The 21,204-nt window shown below is 34.6% G+C and overlaps 1 protein-coding gene across 3 annotated transcripts in view; it reads left to right on the top strand.

The window, feature by feature from the left end:
- LOC106867600 (voltage-dependent calcium channel subunit alpha-2/delta-3) overlaps window positions 1-21,204 on the top strand; it is a 669,388-nt gene that overhangs the window by 529,559 nt on the left and 118,625 nt on the right. For all 3 annotated transcript variants that reach the window (XM_089349471.1, XM_089349470.1, XM_089349472.1), the window contains one exon: window positions 4,455-4,589. In XM_089349471.1, the coding sequence (XP_089205597.1) occupies window positions 4,455-4,589 (135 nt within the window). The remainder of the gene's footprint in view (window positions 1-4,454; window positions 4,590-21,204) is intronic.

The raw sequence follows: 21,204 nt of genomic DNA, 5'->3' as shown, positions 1-21,204 counted from the left end.
GAAAGTCACAAATGCCATTGACAGCAAGGTAACTCAAAGAAACAGCAATCATCAATGAAGATAGAGCAGTCGTGTGTGTGTGTGAGTGTGTGAGAGAGAGAGTGTGTGTGTGAGTGTATGTTTATATATATGTGTCTGTGTATATATTTATATATATATATACACACACACATGCACACACACACACACACACACACATATATATATACACATACACACACACACACACACACACACATATGTAAATGGCTGCTTATGCACAAATATTAAAAGAAAAAGGAGTTAGGCTTCATGAATAAATTACAGTAGGATATGCCTATATGCTTGTAAAGATAGATTATAGATTTATTTTGCTGTGTAAGAAAACCAGACCAACAAATGTAAGATCAACAATGATATATGTCTATAATTTTCTGTGTGTTTAAAGCAACTACGAAGCCAAATGAATTATAAAAACAATCTTTGAACTCATAATCTTTGAACAATAGCTTGCAAAGGACACTACTTATAAAAGCATTTCACATTTTATTATCTACATTCTGAAAAAGGGAGCTATAAAAACTTCATGGAGCTATTATCTCTGCCAGTAGCAAAGGGTCTCTCTCTCTCTCTTTTTCTCTCTCTTTCTCTCTCTCTCCTCCCTCACTTTAATTGGAGGCCAGATTGTATGATGCTTCTGCGCATAGTGCAGTGTTGCATGGACCTGGAACATGGATATTGAATGTGGCTCATATGCAAAAGCTGTCAAGACAGAAGACTAACATGTTCCAATAGACATGTAATATGCATGAATGATGAAACAGAGGGAGCACTGATCCCTGATGGAAACATGGGCTGCTTATGAAGACAGTTGAGTAAAGAAGTATCAAGAGATCAAAATGGTGGGAATCTTTGGGTGAGGAGGCCCAGTGAATACATGAGAAGAAGTGATAGAAAAGCTGATCTGAGGATACTGAACATCAAAAGGAGACGACAAAAGACTGCAAGTGGTAAGACACTTCACAGAAGAAGAACCATCCGACCCCTGCAACTATTTAAAAACAAACGAAATATAATAATAATTTTTTAGAATAGATATTGAAGCTTGTCTACATTCTAATAAAAAAAGATCAAAGTTTTTATCTCAACACAAAGAACTGGGTGAGGGTGGGGGTTGTGTGTGTGTATGTGTCTATGTCTCTGTGTGTTTGCTATGGATGAAATATATTGTTTTTGGATGTCACTAAAATTCTGAGAAAAACTATTATACTAGATTAAATCTAGAAGACGATCATTCACCTTTTTAAGAATGATTCTTAATTTTAGCCTTCATACACAGACCCATCAGAATCTTCTCTGCCTCTTCTGAAGTTTTTGTTTTATGTCCTCTACCCACAAAAATTCTCTGTTGCACTAACCACTCCATTTCTCACCACACTACATTTCTCTTTTATCTCCTGCAGCAAACATTTCACTCTGTCCAGTTCTTTATTCGTTAAACTTACTCAATGAATCTGAAACTCCCTTCCATCTCATCTCTTTCAGCCAGAGATATGGGCAATGCTCTGTCTCATTTAACATAATGGCAAAATGATTTATCAAGACAAACATTTAGCTTTAATCTTGTGAGTTAAATGACTATTAAATTGTCTGAAGATTAAATCTCAGAATTGTCAAACAATCTCAAAGATTTATTGATTGCTTTAGTTTTGTTTGATTTTTCTGAAATTGAATATAACTGATTGTATTGTGTGCTACATGAGAAGTAAATCAGCAGTCAGGTTTCAAATGATGGTTGAATTAATTCCACTTCACTTACTCTCCTCATATCACTGAGAAAGGCATGAATTTCACAACTCACATTCCTCACTTAACATCAGTAGGTATAGTCATTTACTGAGGTGCAGGCATCGCAGTGTTCTTAAGTAGTTTACTTCCCAATCACATGGTCAAAGGTTCAGTCCCAATGCATAGCACCTTGGGTGTCTCCTACTGTAGCCTCAGGCCAGCCAAGGCTTTGTAAGTGGATTTGGTTAATGGAAACTGAAAGATGCCTGTTGAATGTGTGGGGGGGGGGGTGAAGGTACATGGCTTAGTGATTAGAGTATTTGGCTCATAATTGTAAGGTCGTGAGCTCAATTCCTGGTTATGCATTGTGTCTTTGAGCAAGACACTCTATTTCTTGTTGCTCCAGTCCAGTCAGCTGGCAAAAATGAGTAGTACCTGCATTCCAAAGGGCCAGCCTTGACATATTCTGTGTCACACTAAATCTCCCTAGAGAACTACATTAAGGGTATGTGTGTCTGTAGAGTGCTCAATCACTTGCACATTAATTTGACAATCAAATCAATTGGAACCCTTATTGTAACTGATGGAGTGCCAGTTATAGTTATATATATATATATATATATATACAAGGCCCAAAACATTAGATTCTATTCTACTCACAGCAAATGAATTTACTAAATTCTCTTGTCTATCATTATGTTTTTGTAACTGAAAAAAAAAGCTGGATCAAAAGGAAATTAATAAGACCAACAGAATCATGCCTACTTCAATCATTTAATCCTTTGTTTATTATATCGATAAGTAGTAGGAAAAACATCAACTTAGCCACCTTTCAGTCTAGACACTTTTTGTCCTGACCTACTTCATATATTGCAAGTTATATTTGACTTCTTTCTATTGTAATTATCATTTAGAAGCCATACCTAACATCTGAAACCACTTTGTTATTCTCATCTTTTTCATCTTTCATTTATATTCATAGCTCTGGTCATTGTCAGATTATTATTTCATGTTCATGAGATGGAAGCATGGTTGTGTGGTTGATCAAAATATTCACTTCCCAACCACATGGCAGTGATGGCAATGGTGGTGGTGGTGGTCACAATGATATGTCAAGCCATGGGAAAATTATTACCTTGCTTGGAAACAGGTGAGGGTTGGTAACAGGAAAAGCACCTCGCCATAGAAAAGACACCTTGACAAAGTCCAGGCAAAGCAAGCATAAAATAATGATGATGATGATAACAAATAGTATGATATTTCTAACTTTAATGCCATTTATTCATAAAGTACGACTGTATGAACAACATGAGTCAGGTTTTAAATGTCTTCTTCAAAACTGCAGCAAATTCACAAGCCATGTTTTTACTTGACCTTTTATATTCCTTCAGATTTTGTTTGGAACCTGTCTGTTGCATTAGTGTTCATCTGTTATAAAATTCAAAGTAATTGCCTTGTTTGTGAACACAATATAAACCAGTATTGGGATATAGATTTATGAGCTACAATTCCAAAACCCAACTGAAATGTAAAATGCATTTGCAAAAAACCTCACAATCATAAGCAGATTGCTGCAATGAATGTTGTTATGAACTAGATCTTCACATTGACCCTTTCACCACCCCAGTACCTGACCTTCACTCAGAAGCTGTAAGAGGCTGACCTCAATAACAAGTTTCAATGCATATTCTTCACTAGGTCACTTCATCTAGAGGGAAAAGAAAAAGAAGAATGAGTGGAAGAAGAAGGAGACAATGATGACAGAACAAAAAGTAAAAAATATCATGATGATGCTAGATGAAGATCATATATCTTACAAGGAGAAAATTATAATTGTAGTAGAGATAATAGATTAGAGAATAGAATGATAATGAGGGGAAAAGATGTTAGGAGGAGGGGGGAAAAGATGAAGGAGATGCTAGCATTTTATCTGAGCCATTATAATACATGTGTGTGTGTTTGTGTATGTGTGAGTGAGGCAGGATGTGTGTTTGTGTCTGAATGCGTGTAGATGCATTTGTCTGGATTTCCAACTCAATCAATAGAGAAGAGCAGACACAAAGAAGATGTGTGAGACTGGAGTGTTTGCTTGTTGTTTTGTGTTTATTTTCAGATACAGTTTTACTATGTCTATATTTTTTTTTATATTTTTTTCTTTTATATTCATACAGTAAGTATCAATCTATATATACACATGTCTGTACAAAGCAAAAGTAAATACCGCTAATAACGTTTTGTCAATGCACAGACATCCTTGTATGAAGTTTTGATCAAACATAAAGCTTGCAATTATGAGATGATTGCCAATATGACTATATATGTACATATAAATATGTATGTATATATATATATATATATATATATATATATATATATATATATATATATATATATATATATATATATATATATATATATATATATGTTTATATGTATGTATGTATATATTCAGTTTCAATAATTTTCTTTTTCTTTTTTTTTTTTTGTCTCTTCTGGATATTATTACTTTATTCTCCTTATTATTTCTCTTCAATCTACTATCATTCTCCTCTTCTCTTCTCTCTGTATTCATTCCAAGCAACTTCACTTTTGCTTTCTCTGTTAACGTCTTTCTTTCAACAGACTTTTCCCATCTTCCATCTTTTCCGAAATATAATTCACAAACTAATGTACCATTTCATTTGCAGCAAAACAAAGTCAATAATGAAACTTGCTGTAACAAAGCTATCATGCTAGTAACAGATGGTGCTCCTGAGAATTACGAATGGATCTTTAATAAATACAATTGGAAGCCAAATTCAACTTCAAAAAGAAATGTTAATGTAAGTATCTGAGTCAATTCTTACATCTTGGCACTTGGAATATGTTAACATATTCTTTCACATCTTTTTGCTGTACAAATGGCAAAATAAACATTTGATATTGGAAATGAAAGTATGTATGCCCAACAAAAACAACAATGATGATGATGATGATGATGATGATGATGATGATGATGATGATGATGATGATAATAATAATAATAATAATAATAATAATAATAATAATAATAATAATAATAATAATAATAATAAGAGGAGGAGGTGGGGGGGGGAATATATTCATGCTGATTTTCACTGAAAATTACAAGTATTGCTATATAACATTACTGTTTTAATATTTAATGTTTTAGTTTTTATTATTTCAAGATCAATTCTTGACATTGTAAGCCAGTAAATTATATGACAGTTTCCAGTTAATTACATTTCTATCTTTCTGGAAAGGAGGTGAAGGCGATGGGACTATTAGCCCTGGCTGTGCTTTCATATTCACGCTAAATTCTGATTTTTGATTACTATTTTCTCTGATCATCTTCACGTGTTTTACATGCATATCAATACACACACATCTCTGAAGTAATGCTTCAGAGAGAAGAGTGAGGTGGTATAAACAAACATACGATGCATATGGTGGATGACATTTGGTTAAAGAAATGCCATATAATCCAAGTGGAAAAAGCCAAACAGAAGAGGGAGACATTGGAATGAGTGGTGAAAGCTAATCTAAATAGGTTGAAGCACATAAAAAAAATGAAACGTAACCAAAAGTGGCAAGATGCAATACAATTTCGTCCATGCTGGCTTTGAAAAATAATCAATGGTGGTGGTGCTAGTGGTGGTGGGGACAGTGGTGGTCCAGTCCATTCCTACTTCTGCACTTCAGTCCTAAAACTCCACAAAACCTTTCTCTCTAAATTTTTATTTACAAAACAACAACTCTCTGAAAATTGTAATTCCCTACCTGTATTTTTTTTTCTGTTCAGGTATCATTTTATATAAATTAATTCATGTACCTGCTAAATCTATAGACATTACAGCTCTTCTCTCAACTAAAGCTGACATTCCATCGGTTACAAAAAGTGTTTCAGTTGATCCAATCAATGGAACAGCCTGCTTGTGAAATTAACCTGCAAGTAGCTCAGCACTCCACAGACATGCATCCCCTTAATGTAGTTCTTAGGGAGATTGAATGTGATACAGAGTGTGACAAGGCTGATCCTTTGCATTACAGGTACAACCCATTTTTGCCAGCTGAGTGGACTGGTGCAAAGTAAAAGAAAGTGTCTTGCTCAAGGACACAATGTGTTGCCAGGATCTTTTCTAAACTAAAATATGAAAGACAAAATAATCCCCTTGTTTGTAAATAGGCCTGTTTGGGGGAGGTTTCATTGGCTGCTGTAAAATGTAAGAACATTGCTGTTGTTGTTGTTGTTGTCATTTGGTCTAATGCTCAATAGAGCAGTCCTGTGATCAGAGACACTATCATCACGATTATCCAGTTCTTTTTTGTAGACATAGGCTCAGGCAGGGCATGGCTGTGTAGAATCCCACCCACATGGTTCCAGGTTCAATCCTACTGTGAGGCAACTTGGGCAAGTGTCTTCTGCTATAGCTCCAGGCAGACCAAAGGCCTGTGAGTGGATTTGGTAGACAGAAACTAAAAGCCACATAAAAAGCACCCAGTACATTCTGTAAAAGTGGTTGGCATTTAGAAGGGCCATAGAAACCATGCCAAACAGGCAATTGGAGCCTGGTGCAGTTCTCTGGCTTGCTAACTCCTATTAAACCATCCAGCCCATGCCAGCATGGAAAACAGATGTTAAATGATGACGATGATGATGATGATGATATATATATATATTTATTTATTTCTGTGTGTATGTGTTTGCATATGTGCTTGTCCTCCATCACGACTTGACAACTGATGTTGGTTTGTTTACATCCCATAACTTTGTGGTTCAGCAAAAAAGAAATCAATAGAATAAGTTTCAGGCTTAAGAATAAGTACTGGGGTCAATTTGTTCAAATAAACCCTTCAAGATGGTGCACCATTATGGCCACAGGCTAATGGCTGAAACAAATAAAAGAATAGAACATCCTGGATTTCACCAGCCAGTATATTTCTTCATTAAAACAGTGTAGTGTGGTTTCAGAAAGATTTGGCTGTTGTTCCTAGCTTATCGAATGCATGCAAAGAGAATTCTTTTTTTGATTCATAAGAGTGTTGTGTAATTAACGAGTTTTCCTTTGAGAAAAACTGGCAAATTAACCACGATTTTTCTCATTGTATGAAATATCTCTCAACCATCTAACACTTTGAAATCTGAGATAATCTCCTACGTACTGTGGTGTGCAGCATTTGAAATAGTTTTCTTTAGATGTTTTGCAGGATTTTAAGTATATAAAAACATCTAAGACGAACCTATGAATAGTTTAATTTAGAAATTGATGAGCCTGCAAAAGACGGAACTCAATTGCAAATTAGTCTTTTATTAGATTTATAATTAAAATGAGAGAGAAGAGGAGAGAGAGAGAGAGAGAGAGAAAGATATTGGATAAAGATCTTCAAAGAAGTCAATTGCTTGTATGATGTCACATTGTAATCTAACTTAAAATTAATTGTATAGACTGGAATGAAGCCTCAGTATGTTACTTCTAAGATTTTCTTTATATTACAAATAATCTTCATTATTGATGTAATGACCCTCCCAAGACATTAGTAATCTTTCTGAATAAATAACCTTAGGAATATTTTAAAAGGAACCTTCCAGAATATGAATTAGTAAAATTTAATGACAGAAAAATGTCGTCCAAGTATTTTGCAATTGAGACAGATTGAAACATAAATTAAAAGAAATATTGCAGATGTGGTTATGTGGTTAAAAAGTTTACTTTCCATCCACATGGCTTTGGGTTCAGTCCCACTGCATGGTACCTTGGGTAAGTGTCTTCTTCTATAGCCATTGAACAATCAAAGCCTTGAGAGTGAATTTGGTAGAGAGAAACTGAAAGAAGCTTGTCACATATGTATGTATGTATGTATGTATGTATGTATGTATGTATGTACATATGTATGTATGTATGTACATATGTATGTATGAGTGCATGTTTGTGTCTCCTTATCTTAACATCATGTGATGTTTGTAAATGTGTATCTCGGGCATACAAGCAGTGTCATTCATTTGCAGTATTCCGCAAAAACATGTCTGACTATGAGGAAATATCAGCATGCTTAGAAACAGATGAAAGTTGGCAACAGATAGGGTATTCAGCCATAGAAAATCTGCCTCAATAAACTCACCCTAACCCATGCAAGCATGGAAAAGTGGATGTTAAAACCAATGATAACGATGATTGTAAAATGACTTAATTAGGATAATCTCTTTTTCTTTTTACAAAGACTTTTAATATGCATTAGAATAAGGTAATTGTGCAAGATATCTGATTTTCTCTTGTATTTCATTCGTAAGATATTATTCAAGATGCTTTAAAGTTCTAAATTTGGTTAAGCATTTTAACAAAATTAAAATATATATTTATTTTTTCTACTCATAAATATTTAACCCTTTAGCATTTAAACCAGTTATATCTGGCCCCAAATATTCTATCTGTTCTATGTTTAAACTGGCCAGATCCAGCCTTTCGCACCTCCTCTAGAATGTCATTCTAAAAATAAACAATCACGTCATTGAAATCTTGAAGTTATGAGATAATGCATGATTAATTCAAAATTGTTTAATATGGATCCTCATCCACTTGTATGCTATTGTCAGCACTGTAATATTCATGCCCCCACTATTATGTTGTGGTGGTATTCTGCATCTTATTATCTTTGACTCATCTGTCCTGCTATTGCTGATAGCTCCACAATACAATGACCTTGAAACATCTACCTTGACAGTAACTCAATCTCATATATGACACTGACTCCAAACTGAGAACTCATACAACGACTCAACTACTTCTGACCTCCTACAATGACTAACTGTCTGACTTTATAGTGACTGGTTCATACCACTTCGTCGCATGGGAAAGAGTGTACCATTTTCACTACAACAAAAGCAATGTGAATAAATAAGCATTACACATGACAGAGTAATCTGAATGCTAAAGGATTAAAAATGTCATAATTAGAGAATGTAAATAGAATGTTTGATGTTAATTTGGAAGGTAATGTTCATCTTGGAATATGCTTAGGGATAATGTTTATAACAATTTTAAATGCTTGCTGTTCGTATGCTGAGAGTGTTGCATTCTCAGTTGAATTTAAACAAATGGATAACATCTTTTGAAGAAAGTTACAATTACTTAAGGTCAGGAAGACTGGTCTGTAGAATTTAAATCAATAGATTAGAGTTCAGGAATTTCAAAGAACAAAGCTTGACTTTTGAAGCAACAGAATAGACATACAAGATAAAGGGTATTTGGTACAGTGTTTGAGAATATCAATTGAACAAGGTATCGAGCAACCATGGAATTTTATTTGTAGTTCATAAATAATGAAATGTCCACTGTAAATCAAAGCAGGAGTTTAATGTAAAGCACATTATGGAACGATTAACAATGATAATATATGTATTTATTTATTAATTAAAATTCTTCCTAAAATAGAGAAAAAGAAGTTCCTTCAAAAAAATAAGGATGATAGCAATGAAATTTTCTCCATGCTGAACTTTAGGAAAGTCTTGCATCTTTTTCCCATTCCATTTTCAAATTGTATCAGTAAATACAGGTCTCTGTCTTTTTCATTTCCAAGCTTTTCCAGATTTTCACTCAAGTATTTACTAGAATAATCAAGTGCACCAATTATTATAGGTAAAAATATGACTTATAATCAAGGTATAAGAGTTGCAAGTGTCAAAGCAATTCTCCATAAATATTCTCCTTCTCGGTGATTTTGGAAAAGATGTTCACATTAGCAGGGCCTTTAACCTCTAGATTATACCAAATCCTCTTTTCTGTTCCAAATAACTATACCAGGCCTGTTATATTTGCATTTGGTAGAAGTTTTGATGAGAACATTCCCTCAACATTCTTTGTGTTATGTATTTATGAGCAACATTCTTTGCATTATGTTTCTTTGTGGGCAAAAGTGTTATTTATCCTAGTTCTATCCTAGTTCAGTCTTTTCTACAGATGACGGTGTTTTCTTACTTTAGACAGCATAGCTTCATTTACTAAAAGTTGTTTGGCACATCCCTTCACGCCTTTTTATTTACCTGCCTGCTCACCAATAACTATATTAATAAATTGAAATGGTCTTGGAGGAATTAGTTCATGCAACTTGTGTGCAGTGTGTATGTTGATCTGACCTTCCATGGATTTTTATAAATATATGTATAAATGGCTTCCTATAAAAAAAATCATTTTTTACCAGTGGCCAGCTGTGAGATCACTGCTTAGTGCCTTCCCATGATGCAACTTTACCACTGCTTTGGTGACAGTTATGACATTAATCAGATTGATTTTACTGCTGACCGTGGTACAGTATTGTCTGTGGCTGTGTGGTAAGAAGTTTGCTTCCCAAGCATCTTATTCCAGTTTCACTCCCAATGCACGGCATCTTGGGGCAAGTATTGTCTACTGTAACCTTGGTCTGACCAAAGCCTTGAGAGTGGATTTGGTAGACAGAAATAGAAGGGAACCTGTCATGCACGCACATGTGTGTATATGTGTGTTATTTCTTTACTACCCACAAAGGGCTACACACAGAGGGGACAAACAAGGACAGACAAATGGATTAAGTCGATTATATCGACCCCAGTGCGTAACTGGTACTTATTTAATCGACCCCGAAAGGATGAAAGGCAAAGTCGACCTCAGCAGAATTTGAACTCAGAACGTAGTGGCAGACAAAATACTGCTAAGCATTTGGCCCGGCGTGCTAACATGTCTGCCAGCTGCCGCCTTATGTGTGTATGCGTGTGTATGTGTGTGTGTGTGTGTGTGTGCGTGTGTGTGCATGTATGTGCATGTGCTCATCCCTCACCACCACTTGACAACAACCAGTATTGGTGTGTTTATCTCCCTGTAACTTAGTGCTTCAGCAAGAGAGACCAATAGAATAAGTACCAGACTTTACAAAGAAGTAACAACTACAAGGATCGTTTCATTCAACAAAAAACTCTTTAGAGCAGTGCCCCAGCATGGCCACATCTAATGAAAGAAACAAGTAAAAGAAGATCTTGGTCCAGAGAATGATTTTAGATCTTGCTGGGAATGGGATCTTTTCCCTGCAATGTTTCCCCACTTCATCTTCTCCACTTGTATTGCTTATGGATTGTATGTGTGTATTTATATATGTATAGATGGGTGGATGAATGGAAAGATGGATGGTGGGTAGATGGCTGGATGTATGGGTGGATGAATGGCTGGCTGGAAAGACGAATGGTTAACTTATTGATAGGTTTTGTAATGATATCCTCTGATTTCAATGAAGACAGCATTTATTTAGTGCATGGTAAAGTACTACATTGTGGACAGATATAGCTAGAAAGATAGATAGCCTACTTACACTAAATTGAGATTCTTGCTATGAATTTCTACAGCAAGGAAAGCCAAGTTTTTAATTTTTATATTTGCAATAAAAACATGAAAAATGGGCAAGCTTTCTTATAGAATCTGTTTCCTTTCATCTTTACTTTAATTGTTTACATTTGAATCAAAATGTGGCTGATATTTCTCAATAAGAACTGCATTACAGAAAGAACTTTTTAACTGCTTTCTGAAATTGTGTTTTCTTGGACAAATCTTGTTCAGTTCCTATTTTGAATTATTTGGCTAAGTGACATGATTTTGCTTCATTACAAGAACTTGCCAAATTCTATGCTATCATTCAGAGGAGATGCAGTGATCACTTCAGCTTATCTGAATTTCTCTGTTGATGTTCAATTTTTTCTTAAAGAAATGGCATTTGGCCGAATTTATCTTCGACAGCATATTAATACTTGCATTCTAGAGATCAGTTCACACAATGCCAGCCTCTGCATAAAAATTTACTGCCAAATTCAATGGGTTGAAATGACAATATGAAAATCCAGAGAATAACGTATCAGATCTCTTTTACTATATTATATTTGTACTACAGTAATTTTATCTCTCTGTTTATTCAAGCACACTCTCTTAAGTTTTATCTCTAGTATGTTGCGGAATATTTCAGCAGTCAGCTATCCTCACAAAATGCTACAACTACTAAATTGTTTGGTCAGTATTCTGCAGTATCATAACGCATAAGTGTTCAATTTAAAAGGGCTTAGTATGATTTAGTGACTGATAGGCACTAAAATCGTATACAACATTCAGTTTCCATATTTCTTTTGTTCTCCACCTCTCTCTCCTCTTTCTCTCTTTTTCTTTCTCCCTCTCTCTCTCTCTCTCTCTCTCTCTCTCTCTCTCTCTCTCTCTCTCTCTCTCTCTCACTCACTCTTTCTCTCTGTATGTACATATCTATTCATATCTGTCTTCATCTATCTAGCTTTTTTTTGTCAATATCTAACTATATCTCTCTATAGCTATCATTTTGCATTTGTTTTATCATCTATCTATCTATTTATCTACGCTTATGTCTCTTCATCTATCTGCATTTATTCATATCCTTTATTTCTGTCTGACTATAAATTTGGCTATCTATTCTATCTCACATTTTAGCTAAATTTGTTCACATTACTGTACACTATCACTTGATAAAATAAATACTGTCTTCATTGTCATCAGTGGACATCATTACAAAATCTATTGATAATATATATATACTGATATCTCACGGTGGTGCTCCAGCATGACCACAGCCATTTGACTGAAACCCATAAATAAATAAATAAATACATATATACACAGACATGACAGAAGTAGACAGACATCCTTATAATTGTTAAAATTTATTTAAATCTGAAATTAAACATTCAAATTATTTGTTAATCATTATAAAGTGAATATCTAATATTTTGTAGACATGCCTTTGCATTTTATCAATGCAAGCACCCTATTAGGCATGTTACTGATCAGATGACGAATATTCTCTTGAGGAGTTTCTTGCCAAGTTTCATGCAGTAATCTCAAAAGATCTGGCTTTGAAAATGCTTTCTTGTTCTTTTTTATGAAAAGTCCTGCCCATTATACCCCAGAGGTGTTCAATAGGGTTCATATTTTGGTGACTGGCTTGGCCATGGAAACTTTTTGATGCCATTCTCTTCTAACCAGTCTTGGGTCTCTTTAGCCATGTAACAAGGAGCCCCATCTTCCATAAATAAAGAGTTTTCTTTAATCATTTCACCACTGGAGAAGATTGGTAGGAGTCCTTTCTGCAATATGGACACATATTCATCTGAGTTTATGTTTCCCTCACACTCCTGATTGACCATTGCTCCAAATTGCTCTCCAGACCATCACAGTATACTCACTGTGTTTCATTGTTGGTTGTAATCTTTTCACATCAAATTCTTGCTCACAGTGTCTCCAGATCCACACTTGACCACTAACAAAAAATACAGCAAATCTGGACTCATCAGAGAATATGACAGTGTCCCAAAATACCTCTACACCATTTCCCTGGCCCAATCTTTTCTCCACTTGATATTGACTGGTCGAAGAAATGGCTTTCTTCTTGCTGCTCTGCCATAATAGCCAAGTTCATGGAAATACCTGACAGCAGTTCTGGGACCGATATCAACTTGTTCTTCTATGTCAGAGGCCTTGCAACAAAGGTTATCCTCCACACTTCTCTTAACAAATGAAAGATCCTGTCAGAGGGCCCTGGTCTTCCTAGGTGAGTTCATGTGGACTCCTTCCCCACTCTAGTGAATTGCACAATCACTCTATTAAATGTAGAAAGCAGGATCCCAAGATTTTCTGTGATTTTACACTTAATCCACCTTAAGATTGACCGACAATACAGCCTCTTTGAAATTCAGACAGTTCCAAGGCTTCTTTTGTACATGGCATGATTAAGCAGTCACATATAGAACCTGAAACTTAAAAATGTCAATTAATAAAAAATATAAACCTTTTCAAGTTAAAACAAACACAAAGCGATTTTTTGTGGAGTGTCTATTTCCTTCTGTCATGCCTGTGTGTGTGTGTGTGTATAGGGTTGGATAGTCTCTGTAGTTCTGGCCCATGGTTGGTGAGTATCAAATAGGATATTTTGGTTGTGTACACAGAGGAAACCAACCCTATGAGTATTTAGCTCATTAGAGTTGTTTCTTACATAACTTTTTAATAGAAGAATGAGAACATTACTCCATTACAAAAGACCATAATCATCAAATGAGGAGTAATTTTACAAAGAAAATAATATCCCAAGAATACAGCAGGGATGTGGCTGAAGTTTGTTCAGGTCAATTATTAATAGAGTAATGTTCTCATTCTTCTATTAAAAAGTTACATAAGAAACTACTGTAATGAACAGACAATTATCCAGAGGTAGACTTTCTATAGGTAGAGACCCTTCCTGACTTAAACTTTTACCTATTTCCAAGCTAGGCAATATTTCCTTTTGGCAGAACCTGTTTTAACAGAAGATTGGAACTGAAGAACATTACCTGCATGATGGTGACACTCGTTAACAATTTTCACACAATATCAAGACAAAAATATACATACACACATGACAAATTTTTTCAGTTTCCATCTACCAAATTCATTCACAAGGCTACACACACACACACACACACACACACACACACACACACACACATGAATATGTAATTTTGAAGTAGTTCTATAATGCACTTCACATTAAACTCTTGCTTGAATTTACAGTGGACATTTCATTATTTATGAACTACAGATAAAATTCCATGGTCGCTCGATACCTTGTTCAACTGATATTCTTAAACACTGTACCAAATACCCTTTATCTTGTATGTCTACTCTATTGCTTCAAAAGTCAAGCTTTGTTCTTTGAAATATCCTGAACTCTAATCTATTGATTTAAATTCTACAGACCAGTCTTCCTGACCTTAAGTAACTGTAACTTTCTTCAAAAGATGTTAGCCATTTGTTTAAATTCAACTGAGAATGCAACACTCCCAACTTATGAACAGCAAGCATTTAAAACGTAACATCCAATTTAATATATAACAATATTGATGTAATAATCTAATAGTGTATTTATGTCTTGAGACTGGAAAGTCTAATGATAACATCATCATAGTCAAGAAAAGATTAATAACAATCATCATCTTCATCATCGTTATTATCATCATTGTCATCATTCTCATCATCATCATTGTCATTGTTGCCATCATCATCATTCTCATCATTGTCGTCATCATCATAATCATTGTTGTCATTGTCATCGTCATCATCCTTCACTGCCTCATCACTTGATTACCATATTTCCATGTTGATATGGCCTACATGCAGTTACTGTAGAACTTCATCAATATTCGTCTCACTTTAGCCAGCCAATGATGGTATCTCTATACAGTCACTTCATCTGCAAGAAATAGCAGTTTCAAATCTCTCATATCCACATTCCACTGTCTTAGGAATGGAAAGATTTTGTGTTTCTAAATACAAATCTGTGATAAAAATAATATCATAGATGAAATACTTTTGATCCTTTGTTGACCAGGTCAGGTCTATCTAGGAGTAAATGGCAACAATATTCCTACATTATTTCTTCTGTTAGCCCTAACATCATCAGTTTGCATACTGCATGTCAGTCATGGCTTGCCATGTAAAAAGCACTGCTGACCTTGCCTGTGCTTGTGCCATGTAAAAAGCACTAAGTTCACTCTGTTGAGTGGTTGGTGATAGGAAGGGTATCCAGCTGTAAAACTCCTGCCAAAACAGTCACAGAACCCTGGTGCAGGCTTCTGCCTGACCAGCTCTTGTGAAACCATCCCACCCATGCCAGCATGTAATCTGGGTTTCTCGTATAAGCACATGCTCAACTATGTGACTAAGAAGTTTGCTTTCCAACCATGTGGTTTCAGGTTCAGGATGTGGCGTTAGCAATAGTGAGGATGCCATATAGCTTGGAGTATTGGTTTGTTCTTTTAATCAGAACAAAAGAAGTAAGTATTAGACAGGAGTATATATAATCAATCAAGTAAAACCCCAGTGCATTACTGGTACTAACACTGGACAACTGTATTATATGAACTAAGTAATAACAGTAAAGCATCAAGTCCAGCATTCTGTTCATGCAAACTCTAAGTCTTTCACTTTTCATGTTCCTAATTATTAAATACACTTGTGTAATAAGCCAGTATGAAATACACTGAAAACTGTTACATTTACCTGGGAAAGTTGACAAAAGTTTTGTTAGAGTTTATTGTGAAACATGGATTCAATAAAGAATATAATGAAGGAAATTAATTGGAAAATAATAAAAAGAGAAAAAAAAAACAGATCATGAAATGATAAGATTTTTCAAATTAAAATCAGGAAAATTGAAACTCCTGCATGCTTTTGTATATTTTCTTTCTCTCCCTTTTGCTTGTTTGGTGTCATTTCACTAGAATTGGAATGTCTTCTACACTTTTCTAAGCTAAAATTACAAAAGAGAGTTGTAAAAAATACTAAACAAAAAATTTAAAAAACAACTATTTGATTAATCACAAACATGCAAAAGTGTGAATTAAATTGTTTCTTTGAACTCAAAGCTCATGAACAGGAATAATTTTTTTCGTAAAAAAAAAACTTACTTTACATTTATTTATTTTATTTTATTTTTATATATTTATTTCATTTTATTTTTATTTATTTATTTGTTGCACTGTATGTAATTATTTTGAGAAGTGATTCTTTTCACAGTAGAGTTTTCAAAATTTCTGAGATATTCTTCCTATTGCCCTCTCTCTCTCTCTCTCTCTCTCTCTCTCTCTCTCTCTCTCTCTCTCTCTCTCTCTTCCTCTCTCTCTGTCTCTATTTCTTACATCCTTCGTCATTTTCCTGTTTAAATAAGACCAAATAATCAGTTTAAGACTTCATAGTCTCTCCTCATAAATTCATTATATCATAACAGTTTTGTTGCAAGATCAAACTCCTGGAGATTCCACTAATTTCAGAATCACTTTCTAGAAACGGTTCAGTAGAGTGATTTCACATTCCAACACTCTCTATGTGTGTGTAGGAGAGGTAAAAATCCAGTAGTAGGCACTGTCAAGAAACCCATTCATTATATGTTCTTTATAGAGTATCGATGGTGTGCACACCTGTGAATCTGCACCTATATTTATTAGATAGACTGAGTCAAGAATAACTAAGTGAAATAACACCTTATTGGCATCAGAATATGAACCGTTGACCCTTTAATTGGCAGAAAAATGCTCTCATGAACTCAGCCAATGCGACTCAGTTTAATATTTGAAGAGGGAAGTAACTGTGCCAGATAACTCAAGAATAATAAATACATTGTAATTAAGTTTAGTTATAAATTAACACAAAGGAATTTACTTCATGTTTTATGTGTGTATGCATAAGTGGTTGGCATTAGGAAAAGCATCCAGCCGTAGGAATCATATCAAAACAGACAACTGAAGCCTAGTGCAGCTCTCTGGCTTGCCAGCTCCTATCAAACCATCCAACCTATGCCAGCATGAAAAATGGACTTTAAATGATGATGATGATGAACACAATATATATATATGCACATCTACATGATGGACCCTCTCATTGATTTCAACTTATGAGACTCCACATTTTCAATCAACCAGGTGAATCAGTGTAGAAAGTGGCTGAATATTCCACAGCCATATGTACACTTAATATAATCCTCAAGTAGAATCAGTGTAACACAGTAAAATGTGGCTGGACATTGGAATTGAAGGTACAATCCATCCAACATATTTTTACAGAGTTTTGTCCTCCCAAAGCTACAGTAAAGGCACTTGTCCAAGATACCATGCAACAGGACCTCACAGTTGCAAGGCAAACTTCTTAACCACTCAGCCATGCTTGCTCTATACATACATACATACATACATACATACATACATGCATGCATGCATGCATACATGCACCTGAAGAAGGTTTATGCAATTGATGCATTCCCTATTACAGATTATGCAAATCTGAAATGTGCATATTAAATGATTTCAAAATATCACTACTTGGTTTGGCATCATCATTGAAACTACACACATGCCCGCACACACACACACACACATACACAAACAGCCAACAACTGATGAAGAGTCATTCTTTATGTTACTTGTCTCGTTTTCCTTTTGTTTCTCTCCTTCGCATATCCAAGTTTACCTCGTATTTCATGGTGTTTACGTATTGTGACGTCCTGTACCCATATATGCATATATTTATACATATATATGTAAGTAAGTACATATATGTATGTATATATACATGAATATTAGCTGGCCGCCTACACTTTTTTCTGCAAAATAGGGGTAGCTTATCCTGTTCAGGCTATATTATTAGCATTATCCTGCGTTTGAGAATTTAAAATCACTTCTTTAACTTTCTAAGACATCTCAACGCTTCTAAAAGCAAACTTCGTTTGTTTGTTTACGTTCATCGTAATTTGAATTTAACATAAATATATATTTTTTATTTATATTATAATATGATTGAATGCCACACATCCATTTCCAAGTAAGTTTATCTATCTATATATATATATATATAACAGTTGAGGGAACCCGTGGAAGAGGTAGGCCCAGGAAGACCTGGGCTGAGGTGGTGAGGCAAGACCTTCGTACATTGGGCCTCACCGAGGCGATGACTACGGACCGAGACCTTTGGAAATGGGCTGTGCGTGAGAAGACCCGGCAAGCCAAGTAAGATCGTTGCCAGTGCCCCTGGACTGGTTCTTGTGCGGGTGGCACATGAGATGCACCATTTTGAGCGTGGCCGTTGCCAGTACCGCCTGACTGGCTCCTGTAGGATTTTCGAGCGAGATCGTTGCCAGTGCCCCTGGACTGGCTTGTGCGGGTGGCACATAAAAGACACCATTTCGAGCGTGGCCGTTTTCGTGCGGGTGACACGTAAAAGCACCCACTACACTCTCTGAGTGGTTGGCGTTAGGAAGGGCATCCAGCTGTAGAAACTCTGCCAAATCAGACTGGAGCCTGGTGTTGCCATCCGGTTTCACCAGTCCTCAGTCAAATCGTCCAACCCATGCTAGCATGGAAAGCGGACGTTAAACGATGATGATGATGATGATGATATATTAAAACTTAGGGTAAAAAATCATATATTAATTAATATCGATTAATTACCAGGAAGCTAGCACATTTAAAGAATCAAAGAGATTCAGAAACAATATCTGCAATCTCAGGGGATTAAAGTATATTTTTATATATAACGTTGACCACTAACGTGGACATTCAATGTGTTAGAAATAGATCACATCTTGTGTCTACTAAGACCTAAATTGTTCTCAAATTCTCTTAATTTCGAAACCGGTTCCTGTTTTAATAATGATTTTTTTTCGGTAATTTTAAATGTCTTGCCCGCTTACGCTTTGGTATTCCGCTGAATTTCGTTATATATATATATATATATATATATATATATATATATATATACCTCCCTTACACTTACAAAACTCTTAATTTCCCTTTACTTCTGGTATCTGTCTCCTTGTTACAATATATTCCATTCTTAACCTAGGAAACTATTCTGACCCTAGTAAAGACATACCTACCTACCATCGTTATTTTCAATAATTCAAAAGAAATTGAAAGAAACAAGGAAAAAAATGCACATACTTTATAATCTTGAGTTTGTTTTGCAATTCAATTAACTCAAGGTCAAGGAAAAACACATTATATATTCATTACTCATTAGCAGCATACATTGAATCCTTCTCAAAATTTACAGACACAATGCGTCAATCTTTGGACCTTTCATAACAAGCACATATTTATAACAAAGACTTGTGTCTCCATATATTCATAAACACCTATATGTTTGTGTGTGTGTGCGTGTGTGTGTGTGTGTGTGTGTACATATATATATCTATATCTATCTATATATATATACACACACACATACATACACACACACACACACACACACACACACACACACACACACATATATATAAATATATATATATATATATATATATATATATATATATATATATATATATATATATATATATATATATATATATACTTGTGAAATGAGATTCTATAGGAAAAATAGAATATTTTCATATTTATTGCTTGATGTAACTTGAAATGAACCATGTTGTTAGACCAGCTGTTTAAATGACTGGTTTCTATGGCACCATCTACGTCATTATAAAACCTGACTACTGTATTTCCTGGTGTAAAAGACACATTTATTTAATTGAAAAATCTAACCTCAAATTCCACTATATTTTGTATGCTGGTTCATTTACTGCAATAAATGAAATTGAAAAGGCATACTTCTTTCCTCCTAAACCAATCCCTTGAAAACATTGGTGCATCTTATTAAGAGGTGCTCTCTGCATACCCTGAATAATTAAGTACGTAGTTCAGATTTAGAAGCAACAAGGTGAACAAAAGCTTTTATATTGGAAATTGAGTTTATGATCCTAACCCCAAAGGCTTGATGCAGTATCAAAACCTTTCTATTCACACATACATGCACATTTGTTATAATATACAAACTCAAAATATTTATTCATTTAATTAGGTACAAGGCTATTAATCATACAGAGTGGAACTGTATAGTCAATTAAAGCAGCTCTGTTTATTACTAGTAAAAACTGTATTTAATCTAAAGGGATGGAATACAAAATAAACTACAGCAGGATTTGAAGTTAAAAAGGCAAAGCATAATACTGTTAACCACTTATTTCAGAAACTCTGACTATTCTGATGTTGTACCTTCTTGCATATACACAAATACATACAGAAAGTCAATAAGTGAGCTTCTATATGATTTCTTAACTTTTTAGAAATAGTAAACAAATCTCACTCAAATTACATTTTACCACTGAATCATACAGGTCCTAGATACAGTGTACCTGAAAAAGCAATGGAATGAACTTGCTGGAATGCTTTTCATCAAAGATCTACTTCTTATCTTTGGACAACAACCACAATACAGACATTGTTTTGATATGTTAAACTGAAAGAAATTGCAGAGATATAAGAGATGCAATATATGACGATAGGTTGTTATTATAAATCAAATAAATCCTATATCAGTGTTAAAATATTTTTAAAATTCTGGCTTCAAACATGCATTACAACATTATTAAACACAATGTTCTTTCCAGTTTCTTACAACTATCACTCCCCACTTATTAAATCACATAATATCAACAGCAGTTTCCTCTCTCTAAATATAAATTCAATCCTGGTTTTCAATCTTATAAAAAAAAGTATCTTGAAGAGGCTTTAGTACCAAATACTAATTAGGTTCATCCTGACTTTCTGACTTTCACCAAAATATTCAGACAAATTTAAACAGCTTCACAGCAAACTGGGTAAAACAAGACCAGACTACTCCACAATAAAAAAAATATATGAAAATTTAAACATGTTCTTAGCCCAGACTGTAGGATATAGCAGTTCAGTTGGATCTATTGATAATTGATTAATCTCAAATGTGTGATTATCAATCTCCATGCTAGCTCAGCTCCAGCAAATATATAAATCTTCTTAAATTTTATATTTCATTCAGTTTCATCCAGTTTGTTGAAATTCAG

Source organism: Octopus bimaculoides, chromosome 3, assembly GCF_046866305.1.
Source record: "Octopus bimaculoides isolate indiv1 chromosome 3, ASM4686630v1, whole genome shotgun sequence".
Taxonomy (NCBI): domain Eukaryota; kingdom Metazoa; phylum Mollusca; class Cephalopoda; order Octopoda; family Octopodidae; genus Octopus; species Octopus bimaculoides.
This window is presented reverse-complemented; position numbering and strand designations above follow the sequence as displayed.